Here is a 25,150-nt window from a genome sequence, read left to right on the forward strand (position 1 = left end):
CAGTGGAAGAAAATAAAAGTCATTTAGAGCAGATGACAAGATGTCTTTACTGTCTGTTACAGTAAGCAAATGTATGTTGGCTTTATAAAAATCAGTTATTTTTTTTGTTATTGTTGTAAAGAGGTGGGATACAATTCAGGGTCAGGTCTACAGATGTTCATTATGCAGGTACCCTTGTGGATGAGGTGTGCCCCTCCCTCCCCTGGAAGTTTCTCTCAACTGCCAATCCCACCAAGTTATGACTTCATTATAGAACACCGTGTGTATAATATAGGAAGCATTATGCAGGTTGGAAGTGACTACTGGCTAAATACTTCAAAAAGTTAAAGGAACTTGTAGGTGCATTCAAAGGAGACGTTAACTGGAGTAGAAAGGTATTGACTCCATAATCCTTACCTAAGGAATAATCACAAACACTAAAGCAATCCCGGGCCATGTACACTGGTTATAACATCTGCTGTGAATTTCAAAACATCTTAATGAAGATGTGTCATTTGAAGTAGGAATGTTTAGTCCTTTCATATATTTTCTGTACTTACTAAAAAATAAGGGAGTTTGACTTAAGTTGCTCTCACTGTGGCGGTCTATTCTTGTTCACTGGTTGCAATCCACATACTATCAGCTGTTAGAAATTTTATTTAAGGACACAGACAGAAATGCTTCATTACAGCTCGTTCATTCATGGAATTTTAAGGCTTATTCTGCCTTTGTCTGTGAGAAGAGCTTCAAGTGAATGCCTTTGCCTTTCTGGAATGCATTGTTTGATCTAAGTGTAATGCCCTTGGATTGCCCTTCCTCTCTTGAAAGAAAGGTGAAGAGAATCAAAGTCTGGCCAGATAAGACAGGAATGTGCACTCCTGGTTACTTCTTTGCTTTGAGACTGTGGCCAGATCTTTACCTTTCTTGCCCAAGGGAGCAGGCAGGGCACTGGCTAACTTTTTTCCTTTCAGTTCCAGTGTTTCAGGCACAGTTGGGGCTTGGCCTGCTTGATTCCTGAGTTCATGACTTGATTTTAGACATCAAGAGAGTTGTCAAAGGTATAAGCGATGGACATTTCCAGGTAGTCAAAACTGCACACAGAATGGTAAATGCAAACCACACCTCCTTTGTTTAATATTTTACCCTTTCCAGAGGACACCCCTGCTGTTTAGATTTGTTACATTTTTGTTTAATTTTGTTACATTTAAATTATTTGTCTGAAAGTACTTCACTGTGTTGCCATTAGTGGTGGTGAGGCAAAGTTGTGTGTTTTGTTTTCTTTTCTTTCTGTGGTAGGGTACTTAGTGATGAACATATGGTCAGGTACTCATGAGAGAAAAGAGGAAAGTTGATCTCTGAAAAATACTGGGTCATTTTTAAAAGCTTCCTAAGGAAGTCGGGTAGCTATTTCGTGCTGTTGAAAACGGGCTGTGTGTCAGTCACCCTTTCTGTGCACTGCAGTGCTCAGGTGTGGAGGGCGGCACATTCTTCGAGGGAGAAGCGCTGTCGGCAGCAGCCTGCCGGTCTTGTGTGAGCGCCAGCAGGAAATCCGCGGAAGTTCTTTCTCCCTCGCACAGGTGCAGCCCTGGCCTTGCTAATGACTTCATTTTAGAGCGTCGAGCTCAGGAGCACTGCTGTGTATTATGCAGTGGAGCCTCATCTGGGACTGGATGTGGTTCTCATGGAGGGGAAGTTCTGTCTGGATTACACACTTTAAAAAAACATCATGTCGTTTACTCTTGTCATTCATAGTGACCTAATTGAGTGGGTTGATGAACTCCTGTGTATGTAGTAATGAGGAACTTTTTGCAGATTTAATACCTTCTTAATTATGGTAGACACAATAAATCCTGGCTTATTTTCTTAAGTAGGTAAGTATATGTCTGTGATTCTATCTAAACTGTTAACTTGCTTATTCAATTATTTGCCTAAGTGAATTATGTAATACCTAAGTATTAGCTCAGTAGAGTTAATGAAGTAGCAATCTTAAAATTTAATAGAACTGGAAAACTCCATTTTATTAAATTTTATATGCAATATTTTGTGATTAAAAATTACCTGACCAGGCATAGTGGCTTATGCCTGTAAGCCCAGCAGTTTGGAAGGTGGAAGTGAGAGAATTGCCTGAATCCAGGGGCTGGAGACCAGCCTAGGCAACTTGGCGAGACCTCATCTCTACAATAAGTCAGTAAAAATTAGCTGGGCATGATGGCGCATGTCTTTACTTCCAGCTACTTGGAAGGCAGAGGTGGAAGGATTGCCTGAGCCCAGCAAATCAAAGTTGCAGTGGCCACAAGTGTGCTATTGCACTCCAACCTGGGCGACGGAGTGACACTCAGACAAAAAAAAAAAAAAAAAAATCCCGTACTTGGTGATTAACATATGGTCATTTACTTGTGAGAGGAAAGAGGAATGTTGATCGCTTTGGAAAATACGTGGCTTCCTCCTGTGTAAAATTATAGGGTGGTACTACTAGACTATTTTTACTGCCCTCATTTTACTACTGTTTTTTTCTTTCTTTGATTTTATCATTTAAGATAAGGAAATGCCAGTTTTAGAACTATGGTGGATTTGGAACCTTTTGGGGTCACTAAGCAAATTTAACCATTTCTGAATTTTTTAAATGTAGATCTCTGATCCTCAAAATGATTAATAACCCCAGAGAAAGTGGAAAGAATGAAGAAGAGAATGATACATTCTGAGGTTGATTGACAGTATCCATGGCCCTAGGGAGAAGAACAAGCTGATCGCACTAGGCTGGCGAGGCCGTGGGAATGGAGAGGGGTGGCAGGTGTCCCTGTGTGGAAGGGCTGCATGTTACAGACTCAGTCACGGTGCAGGTCCCTGATGTCTCCAGGGTGATCTTTGAAGATGAAGCTTTAAGAGAGCTTGAGAGGCAAGATTTCAGAGGGTGATGGAAGGTTGGATGGAGCGCTCATCATGCACTTGTACTGTTGATAATTGCCATTTGTTGACCACGGAAGGTGCCACGGATGCCCTAGGTCAGTGGGGCCCGGAGGAGCTTGCTTTCTGGGGAGAGGTGACGGGAAACACATAGCTAGGAGGCACAGGAGTCTGCGAAGGGGCGTGCAGGCAGTGTGTCCCTGGTCCTTGGCTGGGTGTGCATGCTGCCTTCAGATGGAGTGGCCAGGGGGGATATCCGTGGAGGAAATGCAGGAATGGAGAACCAGCCATGTGAAGGCAGGTTTTTTTGTTGTTTGTTTTTTTGTTTTTATTTTTTGAGTTGGAGTCTCACTTTGTCGCCCAGACTGGAGTGCCGCAACCTTGACCTGCGGGGCTCCGGCGATCCCTCCACCTCGGCCTTCCAAGTAGCCAGAATTACAGGCGCATGCTACCATGCCTGGCTCACTTTTGATTATTGTAGAGACGAGGTCTCGCCATGTTGCCCGGGTGGGTCTTGAACCCGTGGGCTCAGACAGTCCACTCGCCTCGGCCTCCCAAAGTGCTGGGATGACAGGCTGAGCCACCGGGCCCAGCCCACGAGACAGTTTTTGATCAGAGGAATAATAGCCCGAATACCACAAGCTGCTCTGGCTGGAAGTGTGAGGTGAGTGAGAGGAGGCCCCATGCTGCGGGCTCATGACGTCCATGGTCTGTGGCTGAGCCAGAAGTTTCCGGGTGGGGGTGCCCAGCCGTCCCGGGCCCCCGTCCACGGAGTGACCCTGCCTCGCCAAGGAGAGGACTGCCGTCTTCCTGCCCAGCTTTCTGTTTTGTGACACAGTCCTTTTTCTTCCTGCTTACTGTCCTGCTGTCCTAGAAGTCCCATTGCTGTTTTTTTATCCCAGAACAAACTTGTCGCCTGGTCCCTTGGGGGCCTCTGATGTCTGGTGATCACTCATGACAAGGAGAAAGGACAGGAAATGTCTAAATGTCTTAGCACTCCCGTCTGTGTTGATGGTATGCCAAAGTGTTTTTCTCTTCGGTAACAGACTTTATTTTGGATAGAAACCCTTGAAATAAGATTGCTATTTTAACTACTTTAAAAAAAAATCATTAAAATCAAGTTGTTTTCTTCCAAAAGCACTTAAAAAAATTTTTCCACAGTCTTTCTTCATGCATATACTTCATAAAAAATCATGTTAGAAGCACTGAAAATTATTAACCATTTAGAAGATTATTAATATTTTAAAAGATATCTTAGGAGATGTCTGATTCATATCCCTGCCTCTGGGTAGGCACCTAGATTTTCCTCCCAGCCCTTAGATAAGGAGATCATCCTATCTCCTCCTTTAACTAATAATTTTGTACATTTGATGACTAAGGGTTCACCAGTATACAGGTATAAATTATACTCTGAATTTTTTTTAAGTTTTCAAATAGAGTTTATTAGAGAAAGAAGGGAGAAAAGAAATGGAGACATGCCAGAGTTGGCATGGGTGAAGGAAACCGCCTCTAAATTTTTTTATACTTTAAATTTTTTCTAAGAATGACTTCCGTTGAACTTGGCTAGTTTTAACTTCTAAATCTGTCACTTCTGAAAGTAAATGTTTAAAATGCGGTGTGACTAAATTTGATAAAAATGAGCAGGGAAGAAGATTGTAATGGGGGCAAGATTGGACAAATATTCCTTTCTTTGTCCTAGAAATTTCTAACTTGATTTTTCCTAGTTTTCATTATCATTTCATATTTGAAACGAGACTTTCTTTTGCTCTCAATGTATCCATACATTTCACTTGAGAGCAGCACTACAAGTGCTGGTCACTTACCTTTATAAGGGAGAGTCACCTGATCTTTCCGTTTTTCTTAGTTCTATTTTAAACACTACTTTCGTAATACTGTGATTTCTATTAGCCCGTTTTTTTTTCCTGCTGGAATAATAGCATCTTGTAAGTACAGCGGTTAAGGATTCAGCTGTCATACCTCTTTGAGTCTTTCTAAATCTTGACTTTTGGCTGTAGTTACTCAGGCATCAACATAGACTTAGTAGTGGTGATTGCCTTTGCTTTCATGCCAACTACTTAATCCTCAGAACCCACATATCTCCCATATGAGGAAATGGAGGCTTAGAAAACATAATACATTGCTAGAGTCACACATGTAGTAAAATACCAAGTTGGGGTAGTTGACAAGCATACTGGAAGGAGGATTGATTACAGTGCTTGAAGACCATTACTTTGAAGTAACAGTCTTGAAGAATAAAGCTTACTTTCTTTCTTTCCCTCTCAAGTTCTGAAATAATTGAGTAATAGTACTTTTGAGTAGTGGTTAGGATGTGTGAATTAGTCAGTCACTGATACCATGGTAAGTTAGGACCAGCAGTGTTTTTAGCTTTCTTAGAATTTTGTTGGCAAATCATTAACTGTTGAATTGTGAGATTGCATCACTGATCCTTGCTTTTCCTAGTAACAGTCACTTCCCTAGAAGATCAGAATACCCTTCTTCACTCCTGTTGAGATTGGAGTTAATGCAGCACGCACCTCTGTAGCAGGTGCCACTCTTGAACTTGAATGTTGTAGAGCTGTCAAGAGACTTGGGCTCTGATTATGGCTTTGTCATTTGATTCAACTCTGCAAACTAATAACCTATCAAGTAATTATCCTCTGCACCATGACTTCCTCCTGTATGAAATTAGAGGGTGGTACTAGATTATTTTTATTGCTCTCATTTAACTCTTGTTTTTTTTCTGTTTCTTTGATTTGGTTATTTAACTAAATGCCAACTTTAGAACTATGTTGGGTTTGGAACCTGATACAATGGTGTTCATGTAGGAGAGGAACTGTGTGTGATGTGTGCCTTTGTAAAGGTGTTTGGGAGTATGGATCTGGGTATTTCTTCCCTCCCAGAGGGGTGGGGGCCCAGGGAGTGGTGCAGAGGAAAATCACAGAACTGCCTGCATGCAATGGAAGTCTAGTCACTGTTTGGTGGTGTCACCAGCAGTTGTAAGTGCAAACACAACCATATTCATATTTTATGGTCATATTATAATATGGCCATATTCTGTTGTTAGTTATACCTCACTACAGCACATAATAGGATGTCTTAGGCTTTGCCTTTCAATGCTCATCAGCTCTTTGCATGTCTCTTCTTATGAACAGATTTGGCTGGTCGTGTTGAATGACAATAATTAAAGCCATAGATATGCCAACATTTTTCCAAAATAGGCTTGTAAAGTGACCATCATTAAAGTTCCTTCAATATTTGGTTAAATTGAGACTCTAAATTTGGAAGCATGTTGGGTTTGTTTCCTTTTCTGATTGTGTACTGTGGTCATTTGGTATCTTCTATTAATGGGTATAGTTAACAGTAAACGGGCAAGTTTCCTGGGTCTGTGAATTTTGGTTGATTGATAATTTACCAAATTATAAAGTGATTATTTAGATGACACCTTTTGCAATTTTTTTGAGGTTCAGACTTCAACAAATAGTATGTTACAGCAAACCAACCAAAGTAGTAAAATAAGTAGAAAAACATGATTGCTTTACCACCTCTTTCATAAATGGTTGAATGAAGACGCAGGGCCATCCTGGAGTTTAGAATTAAGTCGTTTTTTAAAAATTCATTTTTATAACTGGTGGCTCAATGATAAAACATGATCTTTCTTTTGAACTATATGTAAACTTTAGGAATACCAGTAGTTTTTAAGTATCATGTTCCCCCACCCCCATTTTGAATTTTTATTTAGTTTTTGGAAAAAGTAGACGGTTTTTCTTTTTTTTTGTTGTTTTTTGAGCTGGAGTCTCACTCTGTCACCCAAACTGGAGTGCAGTGGCACACTCACAGCCACTGCAGACTCGATCTGCTGGGCTCAGGTAATCCTTCCACCTCAGCCTTCCAAGCAGCAGGAACTGCTGGCGTGCGCTACCACATCCAGCTTATGTTTTGATTTATTGTAGTAATAAGGTCTCACCAAGTTGCCCAGGCTGGTCTCGAACCCCTGGACTTAAGCAGTCTTCTCGCCTCAGCCTCCCAGTGTGCTGGGATTACAGGCTTGAGCCACTGTACCCAGCATTAAAGTAGATGGTTTTCTAAATAAAGTGTGAGATTCTTCCAGTGTATGAGTAGAAAAACAAACTCAGTTTCCCCAACTATACTCTCACAACATGTTTTTAACACAAGATGTGATCAAACAAGCAGTCAGCTCTACAGCAGATACCAGCTGGTTGCCCTCTAGTTCAGTTCAGTTCTGATGCTGTCCATCTGGGGATAGCCTCAGATCCTACAGAGTGAGACTCAGTCCCCAAACTGTTCCCCACCTCTGATGCTAATCACAAAGTCCAGGTTGTTCTACCCGTGCTTCTGACTGACCCGTCAATCAGGGTTCCCACACCCTCCTCGTTGGACTCAAATTAATTTGAGGTTTATCGTAAAGGATATTTTAAAATGATACAAAGGATCAGACAGATGAAGAGATACTTAGAGTGAGGTCTGGAAGGGTCCCAAGTACACAAGCTTCCGTCCTGTCAAGTTGGGGTGCGCCACCCTCAGCACATGGATGAGTTCTTGTTCACCTATTTGGAAGCTCCCCCTCACTCAGTCCTGTTGAATTTTTATGGAGATATAATTACGTAGGCATGATTGTTTAAATCAGTGGCCGGTGGTGGTCAACTCAGCCTTCAGACCCCCTCTCCTCCCCGGATGAGATGTGATTTCCCACTCTAATCACAGGTTGGTTTCACTGGCAGCCAGCCCCCCACCCTGTGGTTATTTAGGAGTGTTCCAAAAATTACCTCATTAGCATAAACCCAGACGTGGTTGATGAGGCTTGTTATAAATAACAAAAGACTGTCTTTCACTTTTATTGCTCAGGAGTTGTTGAAGGAGTCAAGGACAAAAGGCCAAATAATTTAACAAAAGATACTTAAGCTAAGCTAGTCATTTAAAAAATAACAAGGGTTATAGTGGCTGAGTTAGAACCTTGGAGGAAAACATACCTATATGTATATAATGCCACACTTCCCTTTTATTGAATTGCTTGTACTTAGCCATTAAGGAAGAAGATGTGATGTGCTTTTAATGTTTTATACTGTTAAGCAATTACACCTGTAATCAGTAAGCTTTTGGTTTTGTTTATATTTTTATCATAACACATATTTCAGTAACATTTATATATTTCATGACTATATTTTATCATACATATATTTCAAATACATATATTTCCATAACTGCTCTACTAGTTAATTATAAGTTATGTATTTTTGGTTAATTTAATTACATACCTTTCAAATATCTACAGCTACTTGATGTCCCTGTGATGTTTATTTTCATATTCTGTATCTTCTAATATCATTTTATTAGTGGTTGGGCATGCTAAGGAAGAAAATATGTCACTTCTTAATGAAATGTCTTTTATTACTTTGTTAAAGATCAACTTGCTTTTAATAGAGGGACTTAAGGATAATGCAGGTTTTCTATATATTTTTCCTAATTTCAGCTCTTTGCTTTAGTTTTTAAAATGTAGACACATGGCAGTTGCTACTCAGCAGTCTATTCTTATATCGTCCCTTAATGTCTCAAGTAAGAATTATATCTTGCTGGGTGCAGTGGCTCACACCTGCAATCCCAGAGCTTTGGGAGGCAGAGGGGAGAGGATTGCCTGAGCCCATGGGTTCAAGACCAACCTGAGCAACCTCATTTCTACAATAAATCAAAAAATTAGCTGGGCATGGTGGCGCACACCTGTAGTTCCAGCTACTTGGAAGGCTGAAGTGGAAGGACTCTCCTGACCCCAACAGGTCAAGGCTGCAGTGGCCGTCAGCGTGCCACGATACTCCAGCCTGGGTGACAAAGTGAGAGTCCAACTCAAAAAATAAAATAAAATAAAATAAAGAATTATGTCTTCATAGTCTCTAAACTGAAACTTAGCCACAGCCTTTCTCTACCTGCTTTAACTCTGTTTCAGACTAGTTCATGGAGATTCATTTCCTGTTTGCTTAAAACAATGCAGATTAGAGAATTTATGTGTATGCACCACAGTTCCCACTGAGAAATCTTGGTTGTGATTGTTCACTTTGTGCACATACTAGGTATATACTAGGTGTTGTAGGAGACTTGAGTGTTGATTGTGTACCTCTTAATTTTAGAATCCTGATACATACAGATGTGCCCTGTCTTTGTAATTTTAAATGTATATATATATTAGAAATCTTCAGTTATAGAAGTATGTTATATCTTCATAAAAATATGAATTTAGGAAACAAGTGAACTAGGGGATTATATGCATTTACAAGTTGATGTTTTGCCTTAACAAAGATTCTTAGTAAGGTTTAAATAATCAAATCTTGCATTGAGTTTGGATTATTACTTAGGGGTGTTTGATTTAATTTTATGTATTTGTTAGCATAAAAGGGCAGACCTGGAAGTTGCCCCTATGTTTTTGTGTTAGCGGATTAGTTCTTAACTAGGTTAGCTTGATCTACTCTAAGTTTCTGAGTTCTTACAGGTTTGGGGTTTGGCAGCAAATTGGATGTTAGATATAGTGGAGTACTGCCTATAAATAATTCCTCTTCAATTTGCAAAATAATTTGAATTTTTAAAAATTTCTGGTAGAAACAGATTTTAATAAGCAAGTATTTTCCATTTGATCAAAAGAGGAGGCCCAAGGAAACACAAGTGTCACCTATGAGTGGATGGAAAGAAGGCAGTTTATACAAGTTCATAACCGCAGGCGCCAAAAAGTCAATGGGTCTTTTAGTTCATGTGGAACACACCTCTCTTTTTGCATTGCTGAATTGCATATGTTTCTTAGACTTTATTTTAAGGGAAATAGTTGCAGTTTTCTGTATTTAGAATCTGTTGATAGGAGCCTAAACACATCTTAGGAACAGGAAAACTTGTTCTTCAACCAGCCATGTGCATTCTAGGACTCTGGAGACAGCTGTTTCTTTGGAAGTAGCTCTGTTTATACAGTGACCAGTGTAGTACTTGACGGGAGCAGGAGGAATCTCATTCCATTCCTTCTTTAGCAAGGGAGTGCTTTAAGGAGTTTGGCATGAGGCTTAGTCATTTCAACTGACATTTTAATCATTGAATAGTGCCTTGTCTTCATACTGGAACATACTTTGCAATACAAATGCCTTAGGCAGTTGTTACTCAGCTTATGAAAACCTGTAAGTTACTCTTAACTTTTAAAGGTTGCTTTTACATTTCTGAAATTCCTTAATCCTTCAGTTCTGCTGATGCAATTTGATTTGACCCTTTTCTTATGTTGGTTGAAAAAGATATTACACAATGCATGTATTTCTTCTGGAAAAATTAGAAAATATTAACACAAAGAAGAGAACAAAATCCACCCATTCCTGTACCCCCCCCCCATTTTTAGTGTATATCCTCTTCTGCATGTTTTTTTCTTCTCTCACAAAATGGAATTGTCATAATTTATTTTTAAAAATTCTGTTATTACATTTTACACCTTAAGATTCAGGCAGGAGCTTATAACAGAAAAAAGGATTTATTTGGCTTTTGTGTAAAGGTATTTATAAAGTAAATGGAAAATAATTACTAAAGTAACTAGTTGTTAAAATACCATGTTGCCCTCCTCAGACAGGTGCCTGCCTATTTTTTGCCGTCTCTTCCTGTGGGTCCAGGGAGTAAATGGCTCTTTTATTTAACTTTCTTTTCCATAAGACCCTGTTTTACTCTTCTGCCTGGTACATGGTAGGATATCGCTTTGTGTGTGTGTTGAATTAATTAAAGCAGGTATAGCTCAATAATGCCAGGGTCCAGATTAATTTCTAACAAGATCCAAGCCACTACAAACAAAAAATCCTTTTGATGAAGAGGATATTATAGGGTAGAGTTTTAAAAAATCCCTTGTTTCAGTTTCAAGGACTAGTCAAAAAGTCCTCTAGACTTCTTTCCTAAGGAGGAGTATTCCTTAAAACATCAGTTTTGATCTGCCACAACTTCTATAGCTGAATAACAATCTAGAGCTCAGGATCTACCACCTACACTCAGTTTTGTGGGGTTTTTGGTTTTTTGTTTCTTATGAGTTGGAGTCTCACTCTGTCGCCCAGGCTGGAGTGCGGCGGCATGCTCACGGCCACCACAGCCTTGACCTACTGGGCTCAGGTGATCCTTCTGCCTCAGCCTTCCAAGTAGCTGGAACTACAGGTGTGTGCCACCACGCCCGGTGAATTTTTTGACTTATTGTAGAGATGAGGTCTTGCCAAGTTGCCCAGGCTGGTTTTGAACCCTGAGCTCAGGCAATCCACTCACCTCAGCCTCCCAAAGTGCTGGGATTATAGACTTGAGCCACCATGCCCGGACCCACTCAGCTTTTAAAAATTAATAACAATAATGGGCCAGGTGTGGTAGTTCATGACTGTAATCCCAGCATTTAGAAGGCAGAGGCTGCTAGAGACCAGCCTAAGCAACATAGTGAGACCTCGTCTCTACAGAAAAAATCCAAAAATTAGCCAGGCACAGTGGGTCACACCTATAGTCCTAGCTATTCAGGAGGCTGAGGTGGGAGGATCGCCTGAGTCCAGAAGGTCAAAGCTGTATGAACCATGATCATGCCGCTGCACTCCAACCTGGGCTACAGAGTGACACCTCGACTCAAAAAAATTTAATAACAACCACAATTTATTTATGACATGTTCATAGTGATTATCATTATTATCAGTATAATGCTTTATACCTAGTATGTTTCATTTAATATAAATTTGGCCTGCACATTTCTATATACAAAGATAGCAATACAGTAGATTTCTGAACATAGTACAGTGTTGGATTCTTTTTTTAATATACTTTTTTCTCTTTTTTCATCTTAAATGGACTTAGTCGCATGGGATTCTTAAACTTTGCACAGGGATCTGCTGGGTCTACCTTTAGTCTACTTTCTAATCGATGTCATTCCTCCCACCAAAGGCAAGAAACTGATAAAAACTTTGGTTGATGATTTCCTCCGGTGATGATGGATTAATAAAAATTATCTATGTGGTCTAACAGGCAAGGGAGATCAGGACTTGAGAGTCAGACCTGGCTGTTGAATCACAGCTCTGCACCCCATAGGAATAGCACCCTGGTGGCTGTAAGTGTGGTCTCTGGAGCAAATCTGCCAGGTTTGGGGTTCTGGCTTCTCTACGACTAAAGCTGAGTAACTCAGGACACCTCCATTAATTTTTGAGGCTGAGACAAATTATTAGATGTAAAAACTCTTAAGATTACTAACTGGTAAGGTATTAATTAATTCACTGGTTATTTCATTACTGTTATGATGATGAGTAAATAACTTTAGACCAGAGACTTTGCAGCCATAAACCTCTGCTTCCAAATAATGGAAAATAAGGAAAGACCACCAAGTTTACAGATTAATTATAAAGATTAAACAACATAGCACGTGTAAAGCTTTTGCTAAGTGTTCACTCAGTCAATATAAGGTGGGGAAAGTAATGGACACCTAAGTTATATATCTTCTAAAATTTGAAAGAAAATATTAGAACCATTACCATTGGTATGTAAAATATGATTTCTGTATTTTAATGCCTCCAAAGGTTGTATGTCATTTTCTCCAGTTAATAGGTGTCCAAATGATAACTTTTTATACCCAACAATAATCCTTTTTAAAAAGAGAGCTTATCTATGAAAGCCCTCCTTAACAATATTAATGATTTTGACATGGAAATCAAAACTTGGGATCATTCCTCAACAAGGCATGACAACATGATTTGGCAGAACCTGCCCTGGGAATGACTCTTTGCAAAGCTGGAGAAGTCCCCAGACTTGAAACCCGATGCTTAAAATCTGATTATGAACTTAGTTAATAGAAGTCTTAGTAAGTTTGTAAATCAGAAAGCTTCCTTAGCTAATTTTAAAGTGACTGCCACAACTTTAAAGAATTAATAGGTATGTGTTTTAATTAACATGATTTAAAAGGCAGTCTAAATAATGAAAACACAGAGTGACAGTTGCTACATAAAATGTTTTTCTTTTAACCAGTAATTTATGACCTAACTTTGAGCAATATGATTATAGACTCCCCTAGATCTAAAACTTTGTGAATAGTTATATATATACATGCTTTTAAGTGTTAATTATTGAAGCTGTCAGAATATCCATTGTTATACATCTACTCAGATTTAATAAAACAGAGATACTTGGAAGTGAAAGTACGTTTAACATGCAGAGGGAAAAATAAAACAAGAATGTTCTAATCATAGTACTTTTAAAGGACTGCTGACACTGTTTCATCTGACTTTTTGTTGTGGCATTTTAAACATAGATTTTAAATACATTGCTATAAAAACTCACAGATTGGAAAAATACTTATCTTCCCTGGATTGATTTTATTGTCTCCTAGTCTTTTGTTTATTCCAGAACTTTTTTTCTCAGTACATATAATTATGTATGAGATTTTAAAAAAAATTCCAAACAGCACTAAACAATTGAGATATTTAATACACTTCTATGCAAATTTACATTCTTCTCTTTAAATTTGCATATCACTGATATTCTTCTATATAATTAATACACATATCACTTTTTTTGTTTCTTTGAGTCAGAGTCTCACTTTGTTGCTCAGGCTGGAGTGCAGTGGCACGCTAACGGCCACTGCAGCCTCGACCTGCTGGGCTCAGGTAGTCATTCTGCCTCAGCCTTCCAAGTAGCTGGAGCTACAGGAGCGTGCTACCACACCTGGCTTGTTTTTTGATGTATTGTATAGACGAGGTCTCACCAAGTTGCCCAGGCTGGTCTCGAGCCCCTGAACTCTCAGGCAATTCTCTCGCCTCGGCCTCCCATAGTTCTGAGAGTGCTGGGATTACAGGCTTGAGTACCGGTTTTGTTTTGTTTTGTCTGAGTTGGAGTCTCACTCCATCAACCCAGTCTGGAGAGCAGTGGTATGCTCATGGCCACCCCAGCATTGACCTGCCGGGCTCTGGGAATCCTGCCACCTTAGCCTTCCAAGTAGCCGGAACTACAGGCGTATGTATGCTACCTAGCCCTGCTAATTTATTTTTTATTGTAGAGACGAAGTCTCGCCAGGTTGCCCAGGCTGGTCTCGGACCTGCGGGCTCAGGCAATCCACTCTCCTCGGCCTCCCAAAGTGCTGGGATTACAGGCTGAGCCACCGAGCCCAGCCACATACCGTTTTTGAAAAGCTATTCATGTCCCATGATATAGTAAACCAGCAAGAGTTCTCTCCTGATATAATGAAATGTGTTTTTACCCCCAGATTCCCACATGTTGGGAAAACAGCAAAACCGATTTTTTTCCATTTGGCCTCCGTATTTTTGCATTCCTTTCAAGTCAGTACTTCTCGGGTACAATATGCAAGCTGTATTCAGTTGCCCCTTGAGCTTCTGTCCAGCCAAAGGACAGCCAGAGTCTCTGAAACATTTAATAGATGGTCTGGAGCCCGACCTTCTGGAGGTGAATCCCAGTTCCCTGGGACCTCTGGCAAGTTGTTTACACTGCCTTGGTTTCCTCATCTGTGAAGTCGGGTCTGATCACATTGCCTACTTTTTAGGGTTGTTGTAAGGAGTAATGAGTTGGTGCATAAGATGTGCTTAAAATAGCTCCTGTTGTGTCATGAGTGATGTGTGTATATATAAATGCCATTATCACGCTGTTGTCACTGTCATCATTAGGTCCCTGAGTTTGCTCTGTCTAAAATACAAATGGCTTCTCAGAAAATGACACTCATGACAGGTCATGGATTTTGAAAGATTGGGTCATGGTAATCAGTGACATGGCTTCAGTTAAATTAAAGAGATACAAATTATGCCGGATTTACTATGTTTTTAGCTGGCGGAGGGCAGAGGGGTGTCTGCAGTATGTTGGGATACTGTCTAGCAGTGTGCTTTGCCCATGAGGGATGCTTCTTAGTTGACTTATTATTATTTCTTACTTATTTTGATTCGTTTTTTATTGTCAAAATCATAGAATATTTACCTTTTTCATGTGGTCTCAAGAAATCAAAATTTTAATTATTCATATATATGCATTCTGTTTTTAAAAGTACTATAATTTATTTTTATTCTTCTGCAGAATAGACCATTAAACATTATTAGTCTTTACATTTTTGTTATGTTTTATGATTACCACTACTAATGAAGTAAATGGTAGTATCTTGTATACTTCAGGTGAAAGTATGAAATTTTAATTTTAGCACTGAAAAGCATTTCTGTGTCATTCTCTAATAAAGTAGACTGAATAGTAGTCTTAGAATCGTAAATGCTTTCCATCTAACAGTTTTACTTCTTCATTTCTTTCTCTATTTTAATCAACAGTAATAACATAGCTTTGCCAACTAATGACAGAAGCAAACATGACCAATAAATGTATATTTACACATGCACACACGTATATGTTCTCATGTATTCATGTTTCTAAAATAATTCAAGGGGTTAGGCATGGTGGCTTATGCCTGTAATCCTAGCACTTTGGGTGGCTGAGGTGGGAGGATTACCTGAGGCCAGGAGTTTGAGACCAGACTGAGCAAATTAGAGAGACCTCGTCTTTATTTAAAAAATAAAAAAAAAAACAAGCAAAGCTTGTGCCTGTGGTCCCAGCTTCTCAGGAGGCTGAGGCAGGAGGACCGCTTGAGCCCAGAGTTTAAGGCTACAGTGAGCTGATTACACCACTGAGCCTGGGAACAGAGTGACACCTCATTTCTTTAAACAGATAAAACTCTAGGCATTAAAAAAATCAACTTTGGAAAAGAATTCAAGGGTTTTGATTTATTAGATAATATTGCATATCAAATTGGTATACTTATTTTATTTTATAGATTTCAGAAATTTTGTTTTTTTCTTTAAAGTTAAAATATAGACATTTAATTTTGAAATTAGGTTGTTGCTTGAATCTTTAACTTTAACACACAAGGTTTCTTAGTTACACTTTAGGAGCTCTTCGGATATCATCAAGCTGTGGAAATACTACCACATTTTCAATCTAAAGCTAATATTTAATGAAAATGAGATTTTTAAAAAGTTAAAAAAATGTTTTTCCCTGAAGGAAGGAAATATTATTATGAGCTCTGATAGATAACCTTTAAAAATAATTTAAATACATTTACTGAAAAAATGGAGCAGAAATTGCAGAATTCCATATAGCTCTTTCTCCCCACTCCACACAGTTTCTCCGATTGTCGATACCTTCCATTAGTATGGTACATATATTTTGATTAAAGATTCAGTGTTGATTCATTCTTCTTCACTGAAGTGCATAATTTATTCGAATTTCCTTAGTTCTTACCTAACAGGCCTTCTCTGATCCAGGAGCTCATGTTACATTTATTGTAGGCTCTTCTTGGCTGTGACAAGTTCTTATTCTTCCTTATTTTTGAGGAACATTCTTTTTGCAACATCTGTGTAGTAAGTAAGCACCTGCTACTGACCAGACCCTGAACAAAAAAACAAATCTTTGCCCTTGAAAAGTTGGTATTCTAATAGGGAGCTAATGGTCTACTTTTAAAATCTAATTTTAATGAAGAATTGCCTATGTCCTTTAGCAGATTAATATTTAATTTGACAATTCTGGGACTTATTTTTTCATAATTAGCAGAAAACAAGTGAATAACTATTTCTAGATTACTTGTGGAAGTACATATTGGATCTCTAGTGAGTAGGTGGTATCTCTGTTCTTTTAAAGCGAGCATTGTTTTTATATTTGGGAAAATGCTTATTTTCAAGAAAAAGTTATTCTGTTTATGATGAGGACAATTCTGTCTGTTGTTGCCTATAGGGAAAATGTCATCAAAAATAATATTTCAGGCTGGACTCGATGGCCCATGCGTATAATCCTAGCACTTTGGGAGGCCGAGGTGAGAGGATTGCCTGAGCCCGTGGGTTTGAGAGCAGCCTAGGCAACTTGGCGAGATCTCATCTCTACAATAAATCAAAAAATTAGCCAGGTATGGTAGCACATGCCTGTAATTCCAGCTACTTGAAAGATTGAGGCGGAAGGATCGCCGGAGCCCAGCAGGTCAAGGCTGCAGTGGCCAGGAGCATGCCACTACCCTGCAAGCCTGGGTGACAAGAGTGAGACTCCAACTCAAAAAAAAAAAAAATTACATTTCACAGTTTAGTATTCTTGTAATTGACCAGAACAGCTTTTTATACAATTGCTGCTGTAAGCAGTTGTATTGAAAGTTAAAACAGATTATGTCTATTACATGGTATATCAGAAAGGAGGGTGGAGTTTGCAAATTTATGTTGCCAGGTGTTGCTGATTACAAGTATTTTTTAGTTAAAGGAGCCGAAGAATCAGAAATAACCAAGTCTTTTGAAAGTTTTGGCATTAGGCTTGATAGGGGCCCAAGGCCTAGTAAACAAAGAAAATAAGAAAATTCAAGGAAGAAAGGTGTTTTGTGGCCATAGAAATGTCAATCGGATAATTATCTTTGGCAGATATAGCAGCTATAAGTTTACACTTTTAAACATTACTGTGCTGCAAGCATCCTGCTCCACCTGTGTCAGTAGTAAGGCATGCTGCCTTTCCTATTCAAGGAGAGTATTCCTTAACGGAAGCATTAGCCATCCAAGATCAGTAGTAGGGATTAGCTATTGGAAACTTTATTTACTTTTTGGACCATTTATTTGAGCAACACTATAATCTTGGAATAATCAGGCTGTGGGAACACAACATCAATGCCTATTTAATTATATAAATGGACATTAATGAATCCTTCAATAAAGAAATTCTGCTGAAAGTTATAACTACATTGGTCAAGCTCTTTTAGAAATTACATTTTTCCCCTTCAGTCTAGTGCTTCCTCTGTATGCATATTTAGAATCAGTTTCCATAGTGACATCTGGTGGTGGTTTTGAAATCCTGGAGAGTATGTTTGGAATGATAAATATTTTTACGTAATAGCCCAAATTTCCGGTTCTTCACAATTTTTCAGCTTATTAACAAATTTTCTTGAAAATGTCTTCATTGTATTCTTGAAATTGAAGAGAAAGGCATTTATTTATTATTACCTCTGTAATGCTTTGTTAGTGTTAAGGAAGGAGGCTTGATAGCACTGCATGCCTGAACTTGTGTTCTGTGCTCAAAATCTCACTCCCTGGTCTCCCTGCTTGTGCATTGTGACCTGACTGAAATGTTGGTGTTTCCCTGTCCTCCTCTCACTGAGTTTCACACTCTTTGCCTCTGACTGGCGGGATTGCTGTGGAAGGCCTGGGGTCATGTATCCTTAGTTGCAAACTGTTGTTTCTCTGTGTCTTGTGGAAGGGGAACTAGAAGAGTAGAGGTGGCTCTGGAGGAGGGGAGCCCAGAGAGGGGAGGCATGGAGGACAGACCGGAGACCACAAGAAGAGTTTATGGGCAAATGGATGGTGTGCCCAAACGATGCAGTGTTGAGTATATATGTTGAAGAAAATATTTGTAAAAATGAAGGTTTTTGCTGATGCCTTATTTTTTTCCCCAGGACGAGTGAGTTTATAACCCACTTTACGCAAAGTAATTATTGAAAATTGATTGGTAGATGTTTAAGGATCAAGAGAAATAGGAGTGGGGTAGGGTTTTGAGAAGGAACACAGTTGTTTAATTCTCATTTGCTGATGGCTTTAGTTTTTGTTTTTTGCTGTGTTAAAGGCACAAGTAGAAGTCTTCATCATGGAAACTGGAAAATATGTTTCTCTTTATGGAATTAAGGTAACTGCTAAAGTTACAAAAGAAACGACTCTGTGACCTGTTGGTATGAATTGTGGCTTAGGAAGGAGTGGCACAAGAATGGTGCAGTGTGGGAATGAGGACTCAGGGTGACCCAGAAAGTAAACACTGCTTCTGGCCGTAGCTGCTGTGCAGATCCCCTCAGACTCCAGGACTCCTTGAAAGGCGGGTTTGGATTCTGATGAGCCCTGGATTAAGGAGGCTCCTTGCTCTGGATTCTAAACTCTAACTGTTTAGCTTTCTGAAGTTGGACAAATCATTCCGGTGTTCTTGAGCAAGGGAGTTGCACTGAAGGATTTCTAAGGAGTTCCCTGCCTGGTTCTTATTTGGGGATGGCTAAAGCTAGATCTATTGCTGCCCCTTTTTTGTTTTTCTGCAGATTATCTAGACTCTCGCTCAGCCTTCCCTCTGTCCTGCCCTAGATTCAGGATGGAATTGACCTTGTAATCTCAGACTAGTGCTGTCTACTCACTTCAGAAGCTTCTGCCTGGAGTTCCTGGGGAGAGAAATTCTGCAACTGAGCAGACAGATTGGAAAGCAGAAAATGAAAAAACCTTACATACTTATGGCTTCTTTCCACCCGCTTTACACATTTGGGCAGGTTTTCTAGTTATTAGACCTTTTGTACTCAGAGACATCTCATGGATCACCCACCAGCAACTTGACCACACTTTTTTATGAAATAGTGAAAAAAGAATCACTGCAATTAACTATTATAAGGTTGAAACCAAATGTTTTATTGTAATGATATTTGGCTTATAATGGAATTTTGGACATTGGGGAACTTATTTATAACAAAAACATCAAAATTTTATATCTTATATTTTTCTAATGTGTGGTAACGTGTGAAACGGTCACCAATGTGCATTGCAGGTTCATTGATACATGTTGTGCTATAGTAATTGGTTTGACATCTTCCACCTATTGTTTTTCTATTCAAACAATGCAATTTTGTTCTCTTCCTTCCACATTAATAATATGTAATTTATTGTCCGTCTGTTGTTCGAAGACAGTGCAGAAGGTCGCATTCATGATTCCTGAAAACCCCTTCTCAACTGAGCAATCAGAAATTTGACAGTTTTAAATGGGACATAGGTTTTTCATTGTTTTTGAATGGGAAATTTCAAGGAAACATACATTTTTGAAAACTGTGCTTGCAGAAGTTTGTCCTGTATAATCACCAGCAGTCTCTTTATGTCTTCTGAGAGGAGACATCCGAGTAATATTTTGCTATATTTACGATTTCCCTTCAGAGGAGACCTCCCAGTGTAAAGGAGTGTATCCTGAAGCTCTGTGACCAAGCAGCGTCCTCCAATCCTTCCCTCTCCTTTATTGTTATTCAGACACGAGGGAGCTCTTACTTCAGCAGCTGAAGCTCCTTGAGGCCTTTCACCATGGTAACAGCCCCTCCGTGGTGCCCAGCACCTTTGGGGTGCTGTGCAGTGTCTGTGATGGCGCTATGGATGCTGGCGGTGGTGTGTGCTGATGGGCAAAACCTGCGATCTAGAGCCTACCATGGGACTGGCCACAGTGGTCACGTTGCTCAATCACTCTAAGGCTTAAATAGGCCTCTTAATTTGTCTAAGCTGCTCTTTCCTCATGGGTCAAGCTGTGGTGAAAAGCATACAACTTTCGTGTTATTTAAATCGTGGGTCCCCAGTCCCCAACCATGGACCAGTATTAGGAACCAGGCCACACAGCAAAAGGTAAGCAGTGGCAGGTGAGCAGAACTCCATCTCCTGTCAGATCAGCCAGGGCGTTGGATTCTCATAGGATCGCAAACTCTGTCGTCAACTGCGCATGCAAGGAATCTGTGTCGCACACTCCTTAGGGGAATCTTATGCCTAGTGATTACTCCCCTCGCTCCCCTGGAAAAGTTGTCTTCCACAAAACTGGTCCCCGGATGCCAAAAAGTTTGGAGACTGCTGCTTTCAATGACTGAATGCACATAAAGCACCCAATGAAGTGATAGTGATGGGCCTGCAGTGAACACTTGTTAAATGTTCTTTTGTGAATTTGAGGATTTGGGTTATAAGAGAAGAGATTAGTCAGTATGTCCTTTGTTCCCTTTGGCAGTCAAAATCTACTTTATACTTCTCTCTACATTACATTAAATAATGTTCTTTGTTTTGCAAAGATGTAATAATAACACATGAAAACAAATATCTCAGCAATCACTATTTGGTATTATAAAAGTATATAGTTCACAAAGCAGGATCATTGGTCATCTCACTCATTAATATTTCATATTTTAATTGCTAATCAATACAATCCTAGTTTTTCCCAATATTTGAATAGAGCCATGTTATTGTCTCACTTTTAACCTCTAGTAACATCCAGAGATGCCCTGGGACTCTGAAAGTGTCCTTCCTGATGATGTCTAGGGTGTCATGTATAAAAGGGTGTGCCTGTGCCTGGCTGCCGGTTGATGGGGAGCGGGGCTGTTCCCCACAGAAGCCATGTCATCATCGCACTCCACAATCTGGGACCTTCTGGATTAGACTAGAAGTAGAACGTGATGGAAAATCATGGCTTTTTAAAATCTGTGATTGTAAATCTCCTATTTCTGTTTTATCATTCTTTTTCCCCTTTTACCTTGAGACTAGAGAAAGCTATGATATGTGAATTAACATTTAATACCCTCCTTCTGAATACAGGCATGCAAAAGAAGGATGCAGTATATAGCTTGACTTGCTTTTCTGAGTTATAACGTTCTTTTGTTTACAGACATATACTGTCTTGGCATACAGACAGTAGGACTGACAGGGAATTTTGCTGGCACTGAAGTCATAGATTTGTGGTGTCTGAACTGTAGCTGTGCTCTTTACTATAACCCTGGGAAAGTTCCTCATCTCTCTAAGTCTGAGTTTTTCATCAGTGAAATGGAAATAATAGCACCATATATGTAGGAAGGTTGGATATAAAGATTAAATAAGATAATGCATGCCAGTCACTTATCATGGTCTTGGCATATAGTAAACACTGAACACATTGTTTCTGTAATTATCATTGTCTGTAAATGCCTAAAATCACATTTAGAAGGACACGTTTTTAAAGCAGTGGATAGCAGCATGCATGATTTGAGGATTAGCACTCTAAAGAGGCATCGTGTACCCGTCTTATTGAAATTTTCTAATAATACTTTACCTGTCAGATGAGTTTCATGGCATTTTAATGAAGTGACAGGAAACAGGAGGAGCACAGTGCGTTCATTTTGTTAACATATAATCCTCCTAGCGAGAACATTCTGTTGTCCCTCGACCTCCTTTGTATCAGGATGGGCATGATAAATAAGAGAAACTGGGAAAGATTATTCTTTCAGACTACAAACAGTTAGAATTACGAATTTAGAGAATTGGGCCAGGCCCAGTGGCTCACGCCTGTCATCCCAGCACTTTGGGAGGCTGAGGTGAGAAGATTGCTTGAGGAGTTCAAGACCAGCTTGGGTAGCATAGTGAGACCCTGTCTCTAGGAAAAAAAAATTAGCTGGGTATGGTGCTATGTGCCTCTAGTCCCAGCTACTTGAGGGTGCTGAGGAGGGAGGATCGCCTGAGCCCAGAAGGTCAAAGCTGTGGTGAACTGTGATTGCACCACTGCACTCCAGCCTGGATGGCAGAGTGAGACCCATGGCTCAAAAAGAAAAACAAAAAAAAGAATTGATTGAGTATGCATAGATTATGTTTGGGTCAGAAAAAACAGGAAACATGTTTATCTTTAGTTGTCTGTTTTATGGAGAGACCAGTATGCTCCTTTTTATGTCGTTATGAGGCTTTGTTACATACATGTAAGAATTGTATTATAGGCCGGGCTCGGTGGCTCAGCCTGTAATCCCGCGCCTTTGGGAGGCTGAGGTGAGTGAATTGCCTGAGCCCGCGGGCTCGAGACCCGCCTGGGCAGCGAGACCTCCTCTCTACAATAAATCAAAAAATCAGCCGGGTGTGGTAGCGCATGCCTGTAATTCTGGCTACTTGGAAGGCTGAGGCGGAAGGATCGCCGGAGCCCAGCAGGTCCAGGCTGCGGTGGCCGGGACTGGCCACTGCACTCCAGTCTGGGTGACAGAGTGAGACTCCAACTCAAAAAAAAGAATTGTATTATAGATTCATTTTGCGGATTCAGTAAGAATTAATGAAGCAATAGTAAGCAATTTTGCTTCTTAATGGCAAAAAATAGTCATTTTATGATAATTATTTCATAGTTTGTTCTTTCGTTAGGTTTTCTATTTTTAAGTTGAAGTGCCTAGCACTCAGGAGTATTAGATATGGTTGTTGTTCATGCAAAATAAGTGAGTTTGTCTGATTTAATCTCAAATTTTTTTACATTTCGGTAATAATTTTTAAATGTGAAATGCAGATTCATTTGTGATTGAGGAAAATACTGTCTCTTTGCTAAGCATAGATTAAATTGATACTTGTTGGTTTTCTCATAGTGTTTTTGCATCAAATGGGAAACTTTAGTGCTTCTAGAGTTGTAGGATTTCCAGAGTCAACCTGGACCATGGAGTTGAACACTAAAAGTATTATTAATTCAGAATGGGCAATCCGTGAGAAAAAAAATGCAGTGATATATTTGGGGAACAAAGGGCAAGAGTCCACCACTGAATAAGTAGTGGGGTTTGCCAAAGAGAAGTGGATATTTCTATTTTTAATCATCTGAGAGGAGGTTAATCCTGGGATTGAGTAAAGTTCTGACTGGTTTCAGTGGCTGGGCTGAAACCCTACAGCTCTTCTTATCCTGTTATCACAGTTTCACCTCTGGCTAGTTGACTTAGAAGTGCACAGTGTGGGTCTCCGTTGAGGATTTTTCTGTACCAACCCCGGTTGCAACATTTTTGCTTTCATTTGTGCAGTCAATAAGCAATTGTGTTCATGTGTGGTGCTGGGGATTTTCGTATTAGAGAACAAGGTCTCCTTTGCCCTTTTGGAACTTATAGCATAGTTGGAGAATGTATATTTGTATAGCACTTTGGTTGTTTTCTCATTTATTTGAGGCAATTAAAAGAAATGGAAGGACTTCAGCACATGAGATCTGAGCAGTCTTTCATTCTGGACTTGGAAAGGTTACACTCACTTGTCTTAGCCCCTGCAGAAGGGAGTGATGCCTGGGGGCGTATTGCTCTTGCCTGTTTCCCGGGACAGTGGCAGTGGGCACAGGAAGACCTTGTGGGGAACAGGGGTGCTAGACCGTGGGGACTCAGGTCTGGACCATAGCTCTGCTGCTGACCCTGGCCTCCTGATCAGCTTCCAGGAAAGTCACCAATTTCAACCAACCACAGATTTCACTTTTGGAAAAACAAAGTTTTGGCCCATTAGATAATCTCTTAGTACTTATCTCACTGGGTTATTTTGAGGCTTAAGGGAGGTAATATTTTTAAAGTGCTCCATATAATACCTGACACCTAATTCCAATAATAGCAGATACTTTTATAGGCTACCTTACAGGCCAAGTGTTCTAGTCATTATATGTGTATTAGTTCATTTAGTCAACCTATGAAGAACATACTGTTTTATCTCCGTTTCATAGGATAGGAAACTGAGGTACCAAAAGGTAACTTGCTTAAGATCATGGAACTAGTAAGTGGCACATAAGCCCTCAGTAAGTCAGAGTTATTATTAGGTTGACAGTTTTTTGAAGTGACAATTTTTGTGATTGTTGCTTTTGGCATGCTGCTTTATGTTTTTCTTCCTTTTCTCTCCAGGTGTCATAGAAACTTCTGATCGACTGGACCGTGAATCAACCCCCCATTATTGGCTGACAGTCTACGCAGTCGATCAGGGTGTCGTGCCTCTGTCCTCATTTATAGAGATCTACATAGAGGTGGAGGATGTCAATGACAATGCACCACAGACATCAGAGCCTGTTTATTATCCAGAAATAATGGAAAATTCTCCAAAGGATGTATCTGTGGTCCAAATTGAGGCATTTGATCCAGATTCTAGTTCTAATGATAAGCTGATGTACAAAATTACAAGTGGAAATCCACAAGGATTTTTTTCAATACATCCTAAAACAGGTATGTGTTAATACTATTACATGAAATGTTCTTTCTTATGTTCTCCTGCTAGGGGAAAAATTAAGAATTAGCATTTATCTGTTGCATACTTTAGTTTTTGATAAATTGTTTTCCTTTTGAATTACTCAAAATAAGCATTTATTTTCAGATGAAAGTTTAACCCAAATGTGATTTTTTTCTCCCCTTTGACTTTGCTTTTATAAAACTATTTCATGATTTTGCTCATTAGTAGACTTTCAGGTTAAAAAGCAAATGTTGTTTCAGTAATAGTTTCTAAATTAGTGATATTATCTCAGTCTTACAGCAAATTTTACTGCTACTAAGAATTTGAATTTTCTTAACTCAGCTGTTTGTAAAGAATATTAAAAGAGTTTATTCCACCATTCACTCATTTTAAATGTTTGTTGTTTTTTTTTTTAATTTTTCCCAGAGAGCAGTGCAGGAGGGGATGAGGATTAAACAGTGTTCAGATGGGGAATAATTACTTTGTTTTGTTTTGTTTTTTTGAGTTGGAGTCTCACTCTGTCACCCAGGCTGGAGGGCAGTGGCACGTTCCCGGCCACCGCAGCCTCGACCTGCTGG

General features: G+C 39.6%; 1 protein-coding gene across 1 annotated transcript in view; it reads left to right on the forward strand.

Annotated features, from left to right (window-relative positions):
* FAT1 (FAT atypical cadherin 1) overlaps positions 1–25,150 on the forward strand; it is a 118,311-nt gene that overhangs the window by 22,642 nt on the left and 70,519 nt on the right. Inside the window, exon 2 of the mRNA XM_021708700.1 lies at positions 24,254–24,568. Within this exon, the coding sequence (XP_021564375.1) occupies positions 24,254–24,568 (315 nt within the window). The remainder of the gene's footprint in view (positions 1–24,253; positions 24,569–25,150) is intronic.

The sequence above is a fragment of the Carlito syrichta genome, unplaced genomic scaffold (genome assembly GCF_000164805.1).
Source record: "Carlito syrichta isolate Samal-C Ts95f unplaced genomic scaffold, Tarsius_syrichta-2.0.1 Scaffold143646, whole genome shotgun sequence".
Lineage (NCBI taxonomy): Eukaryota > Metazoa > Chordata > Mammalia > Primates > Tarsiidae > Carlito > Carlito syrichta.